Source organism: Mya arenaria, chromosome 13 (assembly GCF_026914265.1).
Source record: "Mya arenaria isolate MELC-2E11 chromosome 13, ASM2691426v1".
In the NCBI taxonomy this organism is placed as follows: domain Eukaryota; kingdom Metazoa; phylum Mollusca; class Bivalvia; order Myida; family Myidae; genus Mya; species Mya arenaria.
In genome coordinates this window covers 21589636-21613646 of record NC_069134.1, presented here as the reverse complement: position 1 = coordinate 21613646, position 24011 = coordinate 21589636, and the positions used below count along the sequence as shown (strand labels likewise).

At 32.4% G+C, this 24011-nt stretch overlaps 1 protein-coding gene across 1 annotated transcript; it reads right to left on the bottom strand.

The window, feature by feature from the left end:
• Positions 1–494: 494 nt before the first annotated feature.
• Positions 495–23970, bottom strand: LOC128214314 (probable E3 ubiquitin-protein ligase RNF144A-A). The gene is made up of 9 exons (XM_052920713.1): positions 23859–23970; positions 11098–11237; positions 9309–9413; positions 8654–8714; positions 7236–7357; positions 5821–5915; positions 1990–2134; positions 1735–1824; positions 495–1035 (listed from the first exon to the last, which is right to left on the bottom strand). Exons 2-9 carry the CDS (start codon positions 11233–11235, stop codon positions 892–894), a joined length of 900 nt encoding a protein of 299 aa, XP_052776673.1. The 5' UTR covers positions 11236–11237; positions 23859–23970; the 3' UTR covers positions 495–891.
• Positions 23971–24011: the final 41 nt, after the last annotated feature.

Here is a 24011-nt window from a genome sequence, read left to right as displayed (position 1 = left end):
TAAAAATGCAAATACCTTTTCTTTCATGTATTTACTCCCCGATCACCATGAACATATAAAAAGTAATATTTCCTTTAAATGATCCAACGGTCATTTTGACCTCATTTTAATGCCTATATGTTAAATGACAGAACTGAAATATAACTGTGTTCTGTTCTGTTCTACAAAACTGGCACATCTAATAACATGAGTGTGTCTGTATGATAAAGCACTTGAAAATATGAACTGATGATCATGTGGCTATGTCATTATCTATATATATATATGGAACATTATTTCACTAAGTTTGCTTCTTTATTTTGTACTGTTGTACTCCTACTGATTACAATATCTCTAGTCCCCAAGGGATAGTATGGAACTGAACTTATATTGTAGTGGAAATCTATCAAACAATTGAGAATGGTCCAGATTGAGCTAAGCCTAAGGAGGTTCTAGTGCTATATACTACTAAGGATGTCACACATTTAGTTTTCGTTGTGTTTTTTTTTTGGGGGGGGAGGGGGGTGTTACTCAGTATAGCTAGATAGAGCGATTAGTTTTTGGTACTTAGGGTTGAAGCTAAACATAAAAACCATCTGGTGTGGCCTTAGTTCATTAATAAATGTGATCATGTATATGGATGGTATAAAGTTATTTTTCATGTCTAACAACATGGATCTATGCTCCTCGTTAATGGAGATCACTGGATGATGATTGATGAGGTTGACTGAATTCCAATGAACGTAGAAATACATGTAGATGTAAGTTTATCTGGTGCTGGTTCCCCTTTCACAGTCACAATGTCTGGTTTCCTGCTATTAGACAGGAAGTAAGTACATCAGGTTGATGCTGGTTTCCCATTTATAATCACAAATCACAATAACTTGTTCCTGCTTTCAAACAGGAAGTACATCAGGTTGATGGTGGTTCCCCTTCTTCATCGTCACAACACTTGCACACCTTACATTTGCAGCACAGTATACAGGGAGCCGCAAGAAGAAGAAAAGGGGAGGCAACTAGGAGCAACACACCAAACCCGGCAAATATACCAATCACCTGAAATATATCGTTCGGTCTACATATGTCTTTTCCAAAAAGTTATTTCAAAAGCAATATCTCTGGGTTTAATTGAACTAAATTAAATAATTCCTAACAACACAACGCAAGGGAAAGTAACATTTAACTGTTTGTCTTAGCTAATCAATGGGCATAAATGGAGATGAATTTTAGCGAGAAAATGGTCCCTGCTGCTTTTACATAATAGATGTTTAATCATTGTTTACATAAGCAAAATGTTTTATCAAAATATCTTCACACCACTCATTTGCAACTGCCAATGAGAGTATAGAACAAAATCAGTATAAATCAATTTTTGTAGACGGCTAAAATCCCCCCTTGATTTTTAAATACTCCCAAATGCCTCTCCATCTTTAATATTGTTTCTGAGTAGTTGTGTTGTAAAATGTGTTGAAGTGAAACATTTTGAAACTTACAAAATTTATAGCGGAAAAAAGTTGGTAAGAGAAGTTGAATATCATATGGGAGGGAGGGATTCTGTCTATGGAGGAGATTGAGTTGTACTATGTAACAATGACACTAAGGCTATGACAATACTTTGACGTTTTTCCTTGTAAATTAAGATTCAAGGGTATTGTAAGTATCATTTAACAGTTTAACATCTTATACAACCTGATAATTATTGAGGTAAATTTTCTTCCTAAATCCATCAATACAGTTTTATTGTGTGTGTCTCACCTGTGTTCGATGCCATATCACAGAGGCTCTGGAATGTCCAAGCTTGTTCTTACAAGGCCCCTTATCATAGTGACGCAACAGGAAATCATCCTGCAGTGAATGATAATAGTCTCTAAATAATCAGTATGGATATGTCAGAATGAGTTCAATCTTTTTTAAAGGTCGACTTAAATCATAAATCACTAAGCAGGAATTAGCATAAATATTAGCAAAAATGAAGCCCTCACGAAATTCCACAGTAGAAGGGGTACTTACATCAAGTGATGTGAGACAGTACCAGCAGAAGACGTGTTTACATCGCTTGCACATCATCTGGGCACATCCATCGTTACGCTCAATTGGCACATGGCAAACGGGACATCTCTTAATGTTCGAGTCCTCCACACTGCTGAATGGAATCCTGGAACAGTTCTGCTTGTAAAACTTGTGTCCCCCACCATGGTAATAAATTGATGATCTATTCATTATACTGACTTCAAAATGAAGACAAAGCAAGATATGTTTGAATCCCACTTAAAACATCACTTCTTTTGGGAAAAACACTCAAATATTCCCTTATAGTGTTTTTACTCATTGTATGATTATAAAATTCCAAGCAGTTCATCAGTTAATTCCTTAGCAACAAATAAAAACTTACTTAATACTGTTTTTTTTAACATCATTTTTGACAGACATCTGAGATGTAATGTATTCATGCCATACTGTTAATTCTTAGAATTAAATCTGGTTCCTATGATAACTGAACGTCTATAAAAATAGGGTCATCTAGCTATTGCATAAACCCATCAGACATACAATGTACTTCAATTTCCTCCATAACAGTAAATTCTCTTACAGAGACGCTGCATATTCTTTTTAACAACATTCTCATTTCAAGCGGAGAACCTTCACTGTGTGAGACACATTACTGCTACAAACTTAATGCTATTTAGATAATACTTTGTCTGTGTTTTATACCAGTAAGATGAAACTAGAAAGGCAAAATGGTATTAAAATTTAATATCTTAAGCTCCAAGATAAATTGTCATGTCATATTAATATTGTGATACCTAAAGTGGACATGCAAAACAGTTCTATTCCTTCTCATAGATCCTGTTGCAACAATCCTTGATGGAAATCTAGGCATTTAACCACCAAATTTCCATTTCTGAAAGAAAATGAATTTGTACCCAGGTGATCATTTCATTAAAGGGTCTTTGGCCAAACTTCAATTATCTTAAATCTGTTTATACGTCACAAATGCAAATAACTTGGATTTTATTTATTCCTTCAACTTTAAGTGAATTTTTTAATCATGGCTAAAGATTTATTCAGGCAAACTTATTTACATTCACCTCGTCCTTTGTATAGGTAAATGTTGACATTCATATAACCCACAAGAGATTATGAAATCATTATGATGTTGTTTAATTCAATATTGCGCTCCGACTCGATTAACATTTTTTACGTCACCTCAGTGCAATAACTGCATACAGAAATAGAAGCAGATATTGAGTTCTTGCACTAAGGTGACATTTACGTCATTTAGCATCTATTCTTTTATACAAAAGTATGATGTTGATTACATTTCTTTAAGAAAAAATACTCAATTGCAGAAGATACTGCTCATTTTTAATCGTAATAAACAAATATTTAAAATGTAAATATAAGTAATGATCACAATATTTCTTGTCTTATGTTATATAAACGCAGAAGGGCAAGAGAGTAAATTACCATGAAGTGCTAGTGAAATCTAATTCTACAGCAGACAGATAGTATATAAAACATTTGCAGTCAGAAAATCTAATGATATATTTCTCTGAGAATTATTAAAAAATCAATTTCTGTTACCAGGGATACTAAGTAACATCTCTCTGAACTATTTGTGAGCTTTGTGATTTATACGCGTGTTAAACATCAGTTAGCAATAAAAAAAGGTTATTGGTGAGAGAATATTCTCATGATCTAGTTATCATTAAGTATATAATTAATATATCATAAAATGGTTGCATGTGCATCTTCTAAAAAATCATACATGCCATAAATTTGTTCTTGTCTTATACTTTTAAAAGGCATTTTGACTCAACTAGAATCTGTTTTTGAATTAAGCATAACAATCAGTATTTATGCTGTAAAATATATATTGTACAAAGCAATCTTGTCTATATTTTTCTAATCACAAACAAAAACACTGAGTGAAATTACAGGTGATTTTTTCCCCACTCCCTTGGGATATGGCATATATGATGTTCAGATTAGTTGAGACTGAATAAAAAACAATACCCGACAAAATACTCTGCAATTTACAAGAAATAAAAGAAAATAAATACCGGGGTAAGTCAGTTTGTTGAATTGATATGCTCAACCTGATAAACCTGACCTCAACCAAGTAGATGGAAGTGTTAGTGAAATATTCGAACCGAAACATGCAATACGGCTGCAGAGTGATGGACTCCTATTGGATATGAGATTGTTTTGAAATAAAAAAATATTGTTTATAGTGTAGCATTTGGATTTGACCTATTAACCTAGTTTTTGACCCAAAAGTACCCAGTTTCAAACAAATAATAACGTTAAGCAAGGCAAATATTCTGATTACCGTAAGTTTCATGAAGATTGGACCAGAAATGTTGCAAAAATATATCATCTTGTGTTCTCAAGGTTTTCAAAGATTTGACCTAGTTTTTTTACCCAATGTGACCTAGTTTCTAACTTATCTAAGATTTCATTGAGGCAATATTCCGAAAAGGTTTCTCTGTTTGTTCCGAAGATTTCTCTAGGATTTGACCCATGTGACCCACTTTAAAATGTGATGAGATTTCATCAAGGGTAACATTCTGTCCAAGTTTGAACATAATTTGACCAATCATTATCATGACATGGTTCCAGACAAAAATTCTAAGATTTGTCCAATTTTTTATCACATATGAACCATTTTTAAGTTTTGTACAAGAGTTTAATACGGGAAATATTCTGATTAAGTATGATCAATAGTAGACCACACATAATGCTTCTAGTGTGTTTCAAAGGTCTTATTAAGATTTGACCTTGTGGCCTAGTTTTTGACCCCATGTCACTAACTTTTACAAGCAGTTGTGACTTGATCAAGGGGAACATCCTGGCCAAGTTTAAACATAATTAAACCATCCCTGTCAAGATATGGTTCCATATTTTTTTGTTCTATGACTTGACCTAGTGACCTCTTTTCTCACATGTGACCCAGTTCTAAATATGTCCAAAATTTCATCAAGGAAAACATTTTGGGTTTCAAGAATATTGGACCAAATATAATGTAACTAGTGTGTACCAAAGATTTTTTTTGTTTGTTACCCGTTTTTACAAGCGGTCAAGATTTTATCAATGGGAACCTTCTGACCAAGGTTGAACATTATTTGACCAATCCCTACCAAGTTATGGTTCCGGACTGACAGACTGATGGGCAAAAAAAAAATTCCCCTCTCGAAACCTTGTGGTTCGGAGGAAGATAATTAATTTGTGCCAGACTGTCTACACTAAACCTCTGCTTTTATTTTTTCAGTGTAAAAACTTAATTACGCATGAAATAAAACAACAGAAATTAAGTTCAATACAGTTTTCAAAGCTCGTTTCAGGTCCAATTATGATCATAAATCTCTAATTGTTCAGAACATTGCTTAATAACCTATAAAGATCAAGATGAGAAATACACCTCAACTACCATTTTTAAGGAATATGACATACAATTCCATGTGAAACAAATCAGGATATGTATATCCTTATCAATACTGATCATGCCAATTGCCTGGCAGTGCATAGGTTAGCAGTTAAATCAAGCCATTTGCATTCTTTTTCTGAGATTCTGCCATCATTAGATGAAATATGCATGTACATGTAGAATAAATATCAAAGTTCAACTCTGTACTAAGAGGGTCAGACACATATATTTTAATTTACATTCTAAAGATCATTTAACATACATGCTTCTAACAAAGTTGAGCTGCAAAGCAGACAATAATCTAATATAATATACAAGTATGAGAATGAATAGGTAGAGCCATTGCAAACCAACTAATTTTTAAGGATGGCAGGCACCCACAGTAAGCCAGGCTGAGGGCACCTGGAACTTACCCCTGATCCTCCTTGCGGCCTGACATGATCACTTCATCACAAGTCTTCCTGTGGTGCCACTTGGACTTACACACAGAACAAAATTGCAGCTTGCACTGAAAATAACATTCAATCAAGTGATCAATTTCAGCATGTCTATCATTCCTTATGTTTCCTATCACTTTATTAAGAAATGTTAACAGATGAACAAATCATTTATCTAGACTAGTTTGAGGTCAAAGGAAGGTCTAATTGTATTAGTCTGGCGAACATTTTACAAAAGCAGGGCTAGCAGGTCTGTTCTTTTGCATACACTGACATTGCTTAGGCTAAGGATAGATGAAATGCATGTTTCATCAGTTGTTTTACATGTAGTTTAGCAGATAGCAACAAGAGAGTATGCCCTCTGAGCATTGTTTGTCATAAACATATGGAACATTGAATAAAAAACCTAAATGATAATTATTGGTTGCAGTGAAGATAATTTGTATGATTGTGAAATCTTCTTTATACTGTAGACAAAGTCTTCAAAAGAAAGACTTGACCATTATCTTGACCTTTGATATACCGGGGTACTGACCTTATACACAATATGGTATCTATTGATCAAGGGCATCTTACATCTGAAGTTTCATGGCCCTGGATCAAACTAATTTCAAGGTATTGTGCAAATTGTATTTTTATTAAATTGTTGACCTTGTCTGACCGTTGACCTATTGAAAGTAAATGAGGCTGTCTACTAGTCAAAAGCAACCTTCCGGTACCACTGAAGTTTAAAGGTCCTATGTCTTAAGGATAAATATTTCATAAGACTGCTAAAATTGACCTTGACCATTGACCTTTAAATTAAATAAATAGGGTCAGCCACTGGTCAAGGGCAACATGTCATTGAAGTGTCATGGTCTTACATCAAAACATTGTTTTACCACAGGTTTTCATAAGACTGGTGACCTTGACGTTTGACCTACTGACCTAAAACATAATAGGGCAAATCTACTCATAAAGAGCAATCTACCTAATTGCAATGAGTCAAACCAACCTTGATTAATTGTGAGGACAAGACATGGTCTACTGAAAAACTGACATACCATACTCCACCTACTGACAATTGGCAACACATATGCCCAGTCTTCTTCAAAGGGTGCATGATACTAGATATTTTGTTGCCAATATAATATTTTAATGCATGATACTGATTTTCATAACTTTTAATGATTGCGAACATTTTTCTTACTCCTACGTAAGAATTTTCGTAGTAAAATTTTAAGAATGTTCAATACTAAAAACAGTATCCATCACACAATTATGATTACCGGTATGCTTTTCATACATAAATTAGCAAAGTTTTTATGTGATAGACTTGCATATAATTTTTTTTAGCCAATATAATGTAGTGAACGGTACAGTAGTACATCAAATAGGGAACTGGTTGCTACCTTTGGGCAATCTACAGGTGTTGGACGACTGAAGGCATGACTGGAGGAGGTACTACATACATGGCACACGGTCTCACAGCCTGCCTCCGGGCAGAACGTCCGGTGGGGGTCAAGGTCAACCTCTGTAATAACAAACAAGTATCACTAAGTATTTTACAAGTAAGTATATAAGGATTTGAGGGTAGAAGAAAACAGCAGTAGACAAACAATTGATTTCTACCATTTGTGAAGTGCTCCTTGAATGCTTGTCATAGCTTTCCCTATGTTCTGATTTCAAGGTATTGAAAATTTCCTAATTTTTGACATGGCTATTTCAAGGCTATTTCAAATCTATTTTCCAACAAATCTATTCTGACATATGAATTCTCAATTTACTCCCTTTTCTTGCATATTTACAGATATTGTTGTATAAACATTGTTAATTTTCTTAAAATTCACCTTTACCCAATAAATTTTGACAAGTTACTCATGGAAAGTTTCATTTCTTTATTGATTTCTAGGCCCAGAAACTTCCTCTTAAAAGTTTAGGAAAGTCCTTTATTGCCTTATACCTTTTGTTTTATAAAGAAAACTTTACACAATTATATTTTCAAAACGTTCAAAGTCTTAGTTTACAAAATCATGGAAGTTTTAAGCTTCACTGGTTAATTTTCAAACTCAAAACATTTTTAAAGGTTTTTAACAATAATCTGAGAGTTCTTGTCTTTAATAGCAAGTTATTTTTGTATTGTAATTCTTTGATAACTATGCCAATGTCTGTCAATGTATAGGTTCACAATATGTTTAATTTCACGTAAAAAAGCATTCAATTCATGGACAGTAAATTATTATTCATTTCATGCCATAGAGTCCCAATTCTTAAGTTTAATTTAAGAATTTTTTTTTAAAATATGCCGTTCTTATAACTTTTTTTCAAATTAACATAAAACACTCAATTGGTAATGACCTGCATTTAGTCAACCTATAAATGAAAAAGCATGAAGATGAAATAATTATTAATGATTATACTATTCAATTTACTACTTTGTTCATGAGATATATTATGTTTTTCAAAAGTTTGACACTGTTTTTAAAACACATATTTCGAAAGTGTGAAGCATGATTTCCTTTCATGAAAGATCAGCACGCACATGTCAACGTCACAGGCATGCACGCTACTGATATTATAAAATACAAAATATATTTACTGTGACACTACCATTTCGACAATGTAGATGGTTAACACAATGAATGGGATCGAAACAAAATTTCGCAAGGATTGCTTAGGCAAGTGTCTGCATTGACCTTGGTCATTGAATTATTGGATCACGATAAACGAAAGCTTGTTCTAACACGCATGTTTTCGGGATTTGGGTACTGCTCAGAATTGGGTCCTCAACCAGTGTCTTACACAAAACTCAGTTAAAAATTGGCTTTACCTTTTTGGAACCGTAACTTTCTGTATCTTGAAAAATGTCTGTCATCTACAAGGCTTTTTACCTGTAAAAATACAAACTTTTAGCATAATTGTCTTTCATTTGTACATTTTTCTTTACCTATCTACATACGTTCTGACCCCTAGAAGACTAAATGGAAAAACATTATTTGTTTTTAAGCAAATGCCACAAGATTATACGGAAAAGACAACAATTGTCCTCTCATTTAGAATTTTTTTTACTGTTATGACAAAAGAGATTAAAAATCTGTTTCACAATAGCAGGATGCATCAGAACTCGTGACAAGATATTTACAATAAATATAATATGTATTTACATTATATCATTGATTTCAATTATTCGTAAAATTTAACTGAACATCCTGATCTAGACCTATTTAGCCATACACTAGTGTTCCTTCTACGCCTTTTAACCACAGTGTCACACTGTGCTGTCCTTTTGTCTACAGGAATTGTTTACAGTGTCAAGTAACTGTAATGACGTGTTTATAAAAAAATACCATGCCCAGCATGTATGTTGTATTTACCCAAGTAAAGACCTTTTTCCTTTACTCTCTAAACTTGGCATCGGGGCATGTTAATTAAACCACAACAACAATGATCTCTGATGTCATCACCAGCATATTAAGTGTATTTACCTCAGAAAAGAGTATTTTCCCCTGCTTTCTACACTGGGCATCGGGGCAAGTTACAGCAACCACGTTGCCCTCTGATATCAACACCAGTAGGTACTGCTGCACACACTGCAAGTAACAATCACATCAGTCTAGTTTATAATAATTTATTTTAGCTGGATTGTAAAGACACCTGCAAACTGAAATGAATCACTATGGAGTCCATAACATAACCAGAAACCAGTACTAGTTATTTTAACCAATTAGTGACCTTTCTACACATTTACAAACAATGCCTTTTGTCATTGGTAGTATATGTACTTGTGCCTAAATAAACAAACATTTGGTTTGGGTTACCTGACCTTACCTACTAAATAGGTGTGACCCAATGGTTTTTATAGTATAGTTATAAACATGTGTGTTTTAATATGTAGTTTAAAAGCTTAAAAGCTTTAAACAGAAGATTACTTAACACAATTCTCCAATGCTGACAATTTCGTTCTCACATAAAGCCCTAATATAAAAATAAAAAAATAAAATAAAAAGCCTACCTATCCTACCTGTTTTTGAAAAGAATGTAACCCTAACCAAACCATTTTTTTGGCCTCAGTTTAATGTGAATATATTGAACTGTTTTTGAGACATGTCCAAGGTTAAAGATTTTGCCAACAAGAATTTTATTGTGACAAATTCTTCAGGAAACAATTTCACTGGAAAAACAAATATTCATATGTTTAAATTGACTCGTAAATTTATGTACTAGTAACTAATTTAACCATTAAAGGAATTGACTGACATCATTCAAACTTTCAGTTTATTTTTCAGGTCGATTTGTATTACTTCAAGCAATTACAAGTAACATTAAACAAATATAAACTTTCAATGACTGAGGTGTGCCTGAAAGACTGTAATTATTCCTCCATTACATTCAGAGACATATAGCCATTACAGCCAGGCAGCTTTCCCTGATAAACCAGTGGATAACACACACATTTCTGCTTATGTTACAATGGTCAATATTCAGATACTTCCCAATGATCAAGCCGCATGATTTTTACCAATATACTGATTTAAATTTACCAAAAAGAAACATTTTTTTTCACAAAACAATGAACAATTTTACTTTCAATTTTGATAAAATTCCCCTACAAACAATTTAGAACTTTTTCAGCAGATTAGGACAATCTACTTCTCAGCAATCCCTGAATATTAACCTATGCCCATTGTTCTGAAAGTACCAAGGTACTCCCCTTGTGTGATGTAAATATTTTGACCCATTGGGTCGAAACTGAGTTCAGATGGAATACACATTTTCTTGCATGTATCATTCTCTTTGAAAGCAAATTCGGCCAAAATTGGTCTTCACAGGCATTTTTCCATTGAAATCCCAGGAAAAAAGTGTGGCCTACAAATACAGTCTTATATGGTAATAAAATATGCAAAATCATAATATTTTGCTGTTTAAGCATTAGCAAGTGGAATGTGTTAAATGTTACTCTCTTTTTTTTACTTTCCCCACAATATGTTGATTAATTGCTTATTCTTTCCAATTTCTGGAAGTACTGTGCACAAATTTCCCCAACATGGAAAGGCTTCAACTGCCTCCCAAATAAGGCTTTAAAAACCTGGATAGATCTACAAGTCACATGATCAACCTTTACAAACAAATGCATGTGGAATTGGATTCAAAGTAGGTAATTATCGGGGAGCTATTCTTATTTGGGGGAGGGGGTAAACATCATATCACTAATGACAGACCAAGATTTACTGGCCACTAGATTAAGACAACATCATTATCCAGACTGGGACTGACCTCCCTGCAGTAAATGCAGCCACAATCCTCCAATTGGTATGTGTCATCTCGTGGAAATTCTGTCAGGCACAGACGGCATGTTATCAGCGGGTCTATGGCCAAATTCACAGCACTCCTACTTGCTGAGAAGGAAGCCATTGCTGAAATATACGAAAACAATTATGTAATTAAAAAATTATATAATTAGAATATCACGATTATTAAATGATGTTTCTGAGGGATAAATTTTCAGACTTTTTATATTTTACTCTATTTGTAAACTAAACTGTTGAAATTCTTTGAAAAAGTACACTGAGGATTTTCCCAAAATCTGAAAACCATGCTTTTTTTTCCACAAAAAGGGCTAGGTGTGTCTTCCCTATAACTGGTAAAAAGGCCCTGGTAGATGAAATTATACAGCTTATACAGTGTGTGTATACCACGTGGTAAATTACGTCATATATTCTACGTCGGAAGGTAACATTTTGCTTAAAATTAAGGCTTAAAACAAAGATAACTTATCTTTTACAACACCATTTTAAATGTAACAAAGGGCAGTCTATGCCGCTTAAAAGCCCGGCATTTGGTGTATTACCGAAAATTGATAAAGTCATTAGTTTAATCAAACACTTCGACAAACTTGTTTCCTAAATAATGTTTTGACAGTGCTCTGTCAGACGGCCGTATTGTGAAAAGGTTTGTCAAAGTGTTTTAAGAAACTAAACTCGCAATCAAATTCTGGGAAAAGATCGAAGGTGGGACTCCATAAGTGGCATAGACTGCGCTTTGTTTCATTTTAAATGGTGAAGAAATAGTGAAGTTATCTTTGTTTAAAGTCTTTTTTTCAAATCAAAATATTGCTTTCCAACGTAGCATTTATGACGCAATTTATCACATGGTATACACACACTGTTATATGAAGATAAACAATGTCATGTTTATTTCTGTGAAAATAAACACTTCAAAGTTCAAGAGCAAAACCACAATAAAATCTATGCTTTCCCATGGCAGACATACTATCAATAATCTTAAATTATCTTAAGCTTGTTTTATTAAGATACTATTTTCAAAATTAAAACTATTCCTGTAAGTCCAAAGAAGATAATAGTTTGTTTCTGATTTCACTGCCAAAAAATATAGGGTCAGTTGGTTTGTATATCATTTTCAAGCAAACAAACAATGCTTATTTTTATAGGTAAAAAATAAATCTTCAAGTCTTAATGTGTGTTAAGAAGAAACTGCCAAATATAGTACAGGACGCATGGGCCATCGGGGGAAAGATTCTCTTCCGGAATGATACTGGGCGAATTCAGGTCGTGAGATATGACAACTATGCGTATTGGCTCGACATGCCGTGGCCAGTCGTCGCACGAACAAGCCGCACCGGAAGTACAGACAGCACTCACTAACATTTTGTACGTTAAAGACTTACTCCAGGGCAGTTTCTTTTTTATGCAGTGTATTGAATGTCCACTATACTATACTCCTATTGATCATTTACATGTATAAAGCTTTAACAGTGTGGTAGTATATACTGATAATCTGGACTACCTGTGAAGGTTTATTGAATTGATACTTAGGCTAAACCAATAATACCTTAAGTTTCCTGTACTACATTGTATACACATTTAAATAGGTGTATTTTTTATCTTTCTACATAAACACTTATTTGATATCATTAATATATAGCACACACATTATGTTTACACACACCTTCAATCTAGTGAGGGGTATAGTTATAATAGCTCTCATTTGAAAACATTTAGCATTTCTGTCTCAGAAGTTTTGTCTAAGATATTATATTTATTTGGCTGTGTATTGTGCTTAGTTTTTCATGCTATAGTGTTATACTTCATACTGTACCTAGAAACTATAATATACAGCATACTTTGCCTTTGATATACAGTACATATGCACTACCAATAATTGTTTAATACAATATGTATTAAGTGTTAAATGTCAATGAAAAATGCATGCACTTATGTCAAACAAACATAGTTATAATGTTGTTTTTATGTACATTTAGAAGTTGGTATTATAATACACATACTTTTTATAACTCCTAAAAATTGTTTAAAAACATGTATTTTTGATAGCCTTACATTACACTATTTTCAAACAAACATAGTTACAATGTGTTTTTTTATGTACATTTAGAAGTTGGTATTATAATACACATACATTTTAAAACTCATATACATTGTTTAAAGACATGAATTTTTGATAGCCTTACATTATTTAAAAATATCATAAGTGACCGACACAAACATATAAAATTTCAGTATTTTATTCTTGAAATTTAAGAATAATTACAATGCTGGACAACAATTTTAAGGCTTAACCCAGACTTTTAAGTTAAAGTACAATATATCTCCCTACATGCAGTTTTGGTGTTTTTCGAGCATGCATTCATGTTTTTCGACCAAAATATGCGTACCTAGGGGAGTAATTATTTAAATAAGCCTCAATGTTTTGAAACATGTATCATGTTTGATAAAAAGATATATTACTATATGCATTGTCATGATGCGATAAAACATTCAATATATAAAAATATTTGTAGTTACAAGTGAAACATTTTTCTTTCTTTTTCCTTTGTACAATATATGTTTTAGTACTACACTGCCCTCTTAAGATGTCAAACTAGTAATTAAATACGTGTAATTCTCTTTATGTTTGTATGCATGTTGTTCATTGTAATTTTGGCTAGCATACGTTAAGCGTTTATAAATAATACATGCACTAAATGTAAAATATTCATATATAAGGTGTGCATATTCAAGAAGAATGATAATGACAATTCATTTCACCACACTTCCTATCTACATAAGTACATTTTCTGTGCTTTTGCTTTTGTTTTTCACTTAATATGATTTTTAGTTATCACAGTATTTTTTGTAGTACTAAGTGGCTTTCATTCGTTTGCAATCTACGTCTAAAGGAGTGGGTTTTGTACTTGACTTTCTATATAGGTAGCATTAATACTTTTTGGTCTTCACTTTTTAAATATTATAATCAGCACAGTTTATTTTGTATTGTTAAGTGGGTTTCATTCGTAAGTATACTTCGTATAAAAGAGAAAATTGTGAACATGAATACCAGTTATAGCAACCATGCCTGTAGATGTATGTACTTTTAATGTTAATGGCATAGGTTCTCGATCTAAGCGCGAAGAAGTTCTAAGCTGGTTAAAAACAAATAACTTTTCAATATGCTTGCTACAAGAAATACATTTTTCACATACAGTAAATAATGTTGATGACTGGAAGAAACCTTGGGCAGGCCCGTGCTTTCTTAGTGGAGACAGTACAAATAGTAAGGGCGTGGGAATTTTCTTAAATACAAACATCAATTACACAGTTGAAGAATATAAAGAAATAATACCAGGCCGACTACAGCTTCTAAATATCAAAATAAATGATATGAGTATAATAGTTATTAATGTTTATGGTCCGAATTCAGATGATTTAGAATTTATACAAACTTTAGAAGAACATATTGACCTCTACAAGGATAAAACTCTTTTAATAGGTGGTGATTTTAATACTGTTTTAGACCCTAAAGTAGATAAACTTAACGGTAACATAACAACGCATAAAAATTGCAGGAGACAGCTTAACATGATACTAGAAAGTTATGATATGTGTGATATATGGCGCGTCAAAAATAAAGACAAACGGAGGTACACATGGCACTCTAATAGCAAACCAACAATTTTTTGTAGACTTGATTACTTTTTGGCATCAAATGAACTCTTAAATAAAGTTATCGCATGCAAAATAAAACCCGGTTTTAAATCTGACCACTCACTAGTAAGCATACAAATTAATTTAATTGAAAATAACCGAGGTCCAGGATATTTTAAATTTAATAACTCAATCCTTGCAGATAACAATTTTCAAAATCAAATCAAGCGATGTATAACAGAGATCGTAGAATTAAATAGAGAATCAAACCCAAATACCCTATGGGAAATAATTAAAGGCCGCATCCGTGATGAATCTATAAAGTATTCAAGCAATAAAAAGAAAACAACAATAGAACATGAAAAAGAAATTTTGAAAAACATTACTAAAATTGAACAAGAACTTCTGGAATCGAACAACGCCGAAATACTGGATAAACTTAATCAAGAAAAAGAAAAACTCGATAAAATTAATGAAGAAAAAATAAAAGGTATATTACTACGGTCTAAAGCAGAATGGATAGAAGGTTTTGAAAAGAACACAAAATATTTCGCTAATTTAGAAAAGAAACGTGCACAGCATAAAACAATCACACAATTAAATATTGATGAAAATATTGAAACTGATAAACGTAAAATATTAGAGTATGTAAAGTCGTATTATGAATCTTTATACAGACAGGACGAAAATATAGAAGACTCTATTAATTCACGATTTCTGACAAACATTACAAACACTATTACTGAAGAAAACATGCACCCCGAACATTTATCAGAAACTGAATGCTATAATGCTCTTAAAGTTATGAAACTTGATAAAAGCCCAGGGTCTGACGGTTTGACTGCAGAATTTTACAAAATGTTTTGGAATGAAATAAAAACTTATCTAAAAGCCTCACTCAATTTTTCATTAGACAACGACAATCTTACTCAGCTACAAAAACAAAGCGTCATAACACTTCTTCCAAAAAAAGACAAGGACACAAGTAACATCAGTAACTGGAGACCTATTTCCTTATTAAACATTGACTATAAAATCGCTTCAAAAGCAATTGCTAATAGGATAAAACCCCTGCTAAATAATATAATCGGTACTGAACAAACAGGATTTATAAAAGGAAGATATATTGGGGAAAATGTTCGTATTTTACAAGAAGCTATTAACTTTGTAAATGAAAATGATATAAATGGCCTCATATTTTTTTCAGACTTTAACAAAGCATTCGACAGCTTAGATCACAAATTTATGTTTGAATGTCTTAGAAAATCTAATTTCAGTGAAAATATAATTAAATGGGTTCGATTATTTTATAAAAATGCAATGGCTTGTGTTACCAACAACGGTTATCTTTCTGACTTTTTCAACATTAAAAAAGGTGTACGCCAAGGATGCCCGTTATCTCCGTACTTATTCCTTATCTGTATAGAAGCGCTTGCTGTTGAAATCAATACAAACAAAAATATTAAAGGTATAAATGTATATAATACAGAACTGAAACAAACCTTATTTGCTGATGATGCCAGTTTCCTTATGGATGGAACACAAAAATCTTTCGAAGAGCTTATGATTAGTCTAAACGATTTTGGAAAAGTTTCAGGGTTAACATTAAATAAAGCTAAATGTGCAGTTTTACGATTAGGTCCACTTAAATACGCTGACATACCGTTTTGTAAGAAATATAATTGGCAAATCACCAAAACATCTGCGCTAGGCATTACATTTACCAACGGCACAGTTGAGATGGAAAAAGTAAACTTCACTGATAAGATTTTAGAATTTGAGGCATGTCTTGAAAAATGGAAAAAATGGAATCTTTCGTTACTTGGCAAAATCACTGTAATCAAAACGTTTGCGTTCCCAAAACTTCTGTTCCCACTAACTGTCTTGGAAACACCATCTGAGACATGTTTAAAAATGATACAAAACAAAATGTACAAATTCTTATGGAATGGAAAACCCGATAAAATATCAAGAAATCAAATAATTCAAGAATATGAAAATGGTGGTTTAAAAATGCTCAATATATCTATTTTTGTCAAAGCAATTAAAGCAAGCTGGGTAAAAAGAATTGTTTTAAACAAACAATCTATATGGGTTAAATTATATATGCAAATGACCAAACAGTTTGGAGAAGATCTAATTTTTAAAAGTTGTATGGATCCGAAAAGCACTCAAAATCTTAAATTAAAATCTGTTTTTCTCACAGAAGTCATACAATCATGGGCATCGTTTACATATAAGACGGATACTGCGATCGTAGCAAAAGAAATTATATGGAACAACAGCAAAATAAAACTCCCTAATAATAAAACATTTTTTTACAAAGAATGGCATAATAGGGGTCTAAAATATGTCGAACATTTGTATGACTACAGAAAAAAAACTTTTTATGACTTTAACGACTTATCGAGACTATACGATCTTGGTACACACGATTTTTTGAAATACCATGCTTTAATCAGCAGTATTCCCGATGACTGGAAATTCCGGTTGAAAAATGAAGGCATATCATATGACACACCAACTTACTTTGTAGATAAAATGGAGGAAAATACAAAAATTAGTAAACTAGTCTACAAGAATCTTATTATACAACTTAAACCTGAAAATAGAACTCGAGAAGAAAACTGGGAATCTCAATTTGATCTTAACTCTATACAATGGAAAAATGTGTACACACAGGCGCTCAAACTAACAATAGATACGAAACTTCGGGAATTCCAATATAAATACATAATGAATATCCTTCCAAACAATGATAAGCTGTACACGTACAATATTGTTGCATCAAGGTTATGTGATTTTTGTGTAATGAACATCGACTCAAACATCCATATGTTTTGGGAATGTCATATTTCGCAGACGTTTTGGGGTGAATTTAGAACATTCATAACAAACTCTTTCAATGAAGTGAGCTTTAGAGAACTATCATATAAAACCATTAGCTTTTGTGATTTAATGCCAAACAATGAAAAATTTGGTTATCAAGTAAATTTTATGATACTTCTAGGAAAATATTTCATTTTTAAATCAAAATGTGAAGGAAAAATACCAACATGTGCCATGTTTGTCCAATATCTCAATAAACGACTAAAAATAGAGAAAACAATAGCAACAATGAAGAATAAAATCAACACCTATAATAGACGATGGCAACAATTAGAACACTTATTATCTTAGTAAAACAGCTCCAGTATATAGTAGTATTGTAAAAGCGCATTTGAATGAAATATCCACCAAAGAACTGTACTTTATAAGATCCATTCTTTTAAAGCAAGTAGGTTTTTTAAAGTTAGTAGGTGTTTTTTTTCATTTTTAAATTTAACATTTATATTAGGAACACTATTCCGAAACATCAAATACACACCACCTCTCCCATTTTTTTTTATTTTTTTTTGTCTACCTTTTTTATTTGAAAACAAGTCCCAAACGCTAATAGGAATTTTCAAACAAAGAGTTAGATCAATATTTATTTGTTCACATTGATATTATTTAGTATAACGGTTTGTATTAAATGGTATGCATATATAATTATGTCATTTATAAATGTTTGTATGAATGAACATTTGGGCAATAAAAAAACAGAAACCAAAAAAAAAAAAAATAATAATAAGGGTTGGGCACAAATACTAAGCAGTGTTCTCAATAAGAACCGGCTGCCGGCCAAAATGGATGGTTCAAATGGCAATAGGGCCGGTTCAAATTTGGAAAACTTAATAAATTTTCAGTAGAATAAGTAGAAGCTGGTCGGTTACTTTACTATTTGAGATGGTTCATCCAAAACTTATTGAGAACCCTGCTAAGACTTTGTCAGAAACTGGACACAAACATTTTTGTTACCCATAATACTTTATGTAAAGATTGATTGAGTTAAATACATAACATTTTCATTTAATTTCATTAAATATAATAAATACTAAAGCATATTTAAGTGAACTAAATCCTACAAAAAATTGTCTCATGATCATTCATAAGAATGTATAACATTACCTTGTTTTAGTATCATCATGCATACATATTATTGGCAGGACATTTTCCAGATAGAAATCCCCTGATAATGTTGCATTTAAGAACACTGATTTCATGAACGGAAATGCCATGAATGGAATATAAAGCACTAACAAATATGCCCAGTTCCATGTTGATATTAACAATAAATATTTACACCTCAACTTCCATTCCTTAAATGAACTGCCTTTCGGCAATTGCGTTCATCAATCGATGATGACATCAACCCCGCAATTCATTCCTTAAAACAATATCACTGTGCCTGTAATTATTCCTTTGAAAGTAAAACTGTGTATACAACGTAGCCTTCTGATCAGTTTATAAATATTAAAGAGTAAACTTGAGGATACATAACAAAAGTATCAATGAAGCCTATAAATCAATTATTTGGTCATGACTACCTGTATATATATATGTTTTTATTAGTGCATGAAGTTAACAAAAAACAATTAACATATAGGTCAGCTGATTAGCAAAGTCCTTGAAAATGAATCAATGGTCAATCAATACCTCATAATTATATGTTTCCCTGTGTGACATAGAACATCAAATTGTGACTGTCCCCAATGATTTAAATGACAAGTTGCTGACTGGTAATTGTTTGGTTAATTCTGATTTTTATTTATTTATTTCAATATTTCATTTTTCCGTCAGTGTCAACAAGATGTTAATATATATTGCCTTTAAACATTAAATTAACCATCACAGAATTTTCTGTACTTTAATGCTACCTTTGACATTTATTGTTATAGAAATTAAGGTTTTTATCATGGGCCTACCCCCTGTATATAGGTATATAATTATTACATATAATTTTATGGACTTAAAGGGACAATTTCATGATTTGTAAAATGCACTTTTTATGAGCAAAAAAATATGAAATTAGAAGAGTTAAAACTAAGATATTGGCTGCTGGAACCCTTCAACAAATGTTGAGATATGCTATATCCACAACTTTGAAAAATATAAAATAACACATCTTCCTACATACCAATGGTGGTCACAGTATGTCAACCTTAGCTGAAGTTTTTCAGCTTCAACCATTTCTTTTTTACCCTAAGGGCCAAAATGCATTCCCATGAAAGGTCTCCCATAGACCAAGTTTGCTCACAATGTGTCAATCCTAACTTAAGTTATTCAGTACCAATTAGATTTCTAATTTTAGTAACAGTGACCTTAACCTTGACCATTGGGGTCCGCCCCAATTCCAATCCTATGAAAGGTCTCCATGAACTCTTTCTATATACTAAGTTTGGTCGCAATAAACATCAGTTATTCATTACAAACCCTTTTTTTTTTATTTAGTAACAGTGACCTTCACCCTAGGGGCCAAAATGCTATCCCATGATAGTCTCCAAAATGCTATCCCATGATAGTCTCCATAATTTTTTCCTGCATACCAAGTTTAGTTGCAATATGTCAACCCTTACCCTAGTTATTCAGAACCAACTGTTTCTATTTTTGGGATACCATTATCTTGACCTTGACCTTCGGGAACACCAAATGTAATCCCATGAAAGGTCTCCATAATCTCTTACTATATACCAAGTTTGGTCAGTATATGTTGAATCTAACTAAAATTATTTTATGCCAAAGGTAAGTTTGTGGCCCCAACCAAGACTGAATTTGTGTAATAAATACATGATGATCATCAATGCTGCAAAGGTGTCACAAGATTTTTTTTGTAAACATTGACCTTGACCATCAGAAGAATGGAGCCTGAAAAAATTCAAAGCAGGTTCTCAACATGTTATAAATATACACCAAGTTTGGTGTCCATATGATGAATAAAACTGTAGTTATTTGCTGGAAACAAAATTTCTACATATAAACTTATATAGTAATGATGGCCTTGACCTAAGACCGAACGGTCTCAAAAGTAATCCAAATTGAGCTCTCCTCTTGTTCTCTTACTATACACCTAGTGGGGTGTCCATATGATTAACTTAACTCAAATTAATCGCTAAAAACCAAATTTCTATATTTTGTAACAGTGATCTTTACCTTTGAGGGAACAGAGACAAAAGCTATCCCAGCGAGCTCTCCACATGAACTAACTATACACCAAGTTTGGTCTCCATATGATGAACAAAACTCAAATTAACGACCAGAAACCAAATTTCTATTTCTAGTAAAGGTGGCCTTGCCCTTTGACTGAACAGACACAAAAGCAAGTGTTAAAAACCTAATTTAAAAATTTAACTTCAAAGATGTGGGCTTCGCTGCCCACTATAACCAGGTTTTTATACTTTTATTAAACTTTTTTTTGCAATTTCAAAATATATATCAAAGATTAAAATAATTATAATATAGGTGTTTTCAAATACAATACCAGGAAAATGCATTGCACTGAGAGATGACTGTCAGTTCAAGTTTCTTTTATTTTGAAATATGATAAAATGAAGTGAATATTAAACTGTACATGAATGACCTTAATGTTTGGGAGTTCAGAAGGAAGATGTTGATTTTCTAAAAATAAAGGTGTACAAGAGAACTGAAAATTATATTAATTTTGTTTATTATTAATACTTGCCTTTTTGTCATCCAGAATGTGTCAGTTTAAAAAAGACATTAAAAAGTCTTACTTTAGACTTAACTGGCAAATCTAGTTTAGTTCAAAGACGCAAAATGCGAAATAATTTATTTACTGATTTATTTACACATCTAAAAGAATAATTTAAACAACACTCAGACTCCACAATAAGTTATAATATCTACACTCCACCTTTTTTTTCATTACAAATGTAAAGATTATATTTATTTATTACCAAAGCGTGCATGAATAAAATTAATTTAACAAGTTAATTTACCTGAAATGTTTTTGCACAAGATTGCATATTTATCTTTCCAGTAAAGATGTTTTTCATGAAAAATATGCTGTATCATAATTAAAATTACCATAATATAAAGGGGCTATACACCGTATGCAGTCATTGAAATTAGACTTTCAGATGAACAAGCCCGAATTCTTATACTTTTGCTTGGCATCAAATTTTTTAACAAGCCCTGCTATATAAATTTCTGAATTTGAGCAAACTTGCCTGAAAAATATTTTACCAGTGCAGGGCTTGTGGGCTTGTGTTAATTTCGACCACTGCATATGATGAAATACTCACTGAACAAAAAAGAAAATTGTCGAAAACCTAGTAAGGTATATAGCTTAAATATTCCAACCATTTAGAGTAAGCCTTGGTAGCACAATGAATACAACACTTGTCTGCAATTTTGGCGTCACCGGTTCGAAGGGTTCAACAAATTTATAACAAACTCACAGTATTATTGGCAGGGTTCAGGGCTCTCACTAGGCTGAAAATTTTGGGAGAAATGACTTCTCCCTTCAGGCAATTTAGAGAGAAGTGGGGAGACTTTAGGGAGAAGTGATACTTTTTGTAACACCTGATACAAAAACTATGCCATACCACTCACCTAAGTTTATATTCACATTAAAATTGATTGCTATAACTATATAAAATGTTCAAAAAATAATGTATCATTTTTGGCTCAGCAAAAGTGTATTTGTCAATGTCACATAGTTTATCTCAAAAAAGCATCTAAAATGAAACAAAAAAAGGACAGCCAAGGATTTGAAATAATCAAAATGACCTTATAAATGAACTGTCAATATAGTAGGGGGGCGAATCTTGTTTTGGTACGTTCGGGATTGGGTACGAATGTCACATTCATCTATGCTGTTATTTACTTGTCTCTGGCTAAATAATTTTAAATATGCTGACATTTAAGAACCAAATGACATTTAAATCAGTGTCCTTGTCCTTGTAACTCCGAAAATTGTTCTGACAAAATGGCGACCTCGCCGATTTTTTTTGACATCGTAACTATGACAGGAGAAAATTACTGTAAGTAAACTCTACATAAAGCAAAAAAAAAAAATGTTTACAAATCAATTTTTATCATGAACATTTCACTAAAACTAATCAAATATTTGGTGATACGCCATGTTGTTGATTTTCTTAGGGCCTACTTGCCGATGGCCCGAGATGGCTATGACAGTCTGCTTCAAAAGCAACAATGTTTAAATGCCTTGCATTGTTTATTCAATACATATATTTATTATTTTTTTAATTCATTAATGCTTAATACGATTTTTCATGTCGCCTTTTCTATCTCATTTTAACGAACTTATATCATTTGATCAGGGTCTTCTCAATGTACATTCTGATTGGTTAACTTTCAATAGCTCCGCCTACTGGCGATGTTTTGGTGACACGGCCCAATTATCGGATTAGGAGATTACCAATTTGTATGAATTGCTTATTGCGATGTTTTGACTAATGGGACAGTGGCCAAATACTGGCTGATTGACAGATTTACAGTGCTAAAATTTTCAGCGAAGTCAATGTCGCTTTGATGATACAAATGGGCGAAGTCTGGGAATTTTAGGCGACCACTTGACCCCCTCGCGAGAGCCCTGGGGTTAATATATACATATCGACTTTTGAAAATTATGTATTAATGTTTGTGAAATTATTATGGAACTTAAAGCTTATATAACACTAAATAAAAATTCATGCTTTTCGCATGGGATTCACAGGGACAACATTTACTGTTTACATTTAGTATATTTACAAGGACCACAATGGAAATAAAAGTTTGATCTTTTTTTTTTGTGTCATCCTTGGTTCGATGTGCCTGTCATGGCTATTGATAATATCATGTATGTATTATGTTATTAACTATACATTTTAAATGTCCATGTATGTGCATTCCTTACTGAAATAAATATATCTATCTATCTATCTAGTGACCCCTTTTCGCCTGGGGTTTCTCAGACCTGATTGTTTGACTAAACCTATTCATTGTTTCATCTTTTTTTCCCTCAGCTCTCTATATCTGACATTACTAAATAGTCCTTACACTTTATATTGTAATAATATTTCTTAATGCCATGCTTAATAAGTTGATAGCACAAAAGAAACATGAATCATCACTCAGCTGATCACGATCTAAACTTGAAGTCATAACAAAGAAATATGGTTGTGATAAATTTATGTACCAAAAAGCTTTAAATTTGATAGATTATGGGATGGTTTATGTATAATAGATGTACATAGCACTGATTTAAAGTACCTTTCACTCATACTTCTGCATCAAATTGACTGTTTTCTTCTTCAGCTGTCAAACATCTTTAGTCGGGTACAGGCAATATCGACTAAGAATATAAAATGACTTGCAAACATAGGAGACCATTCAAGAGAGCAATATTTCTTTAACCAATGATAT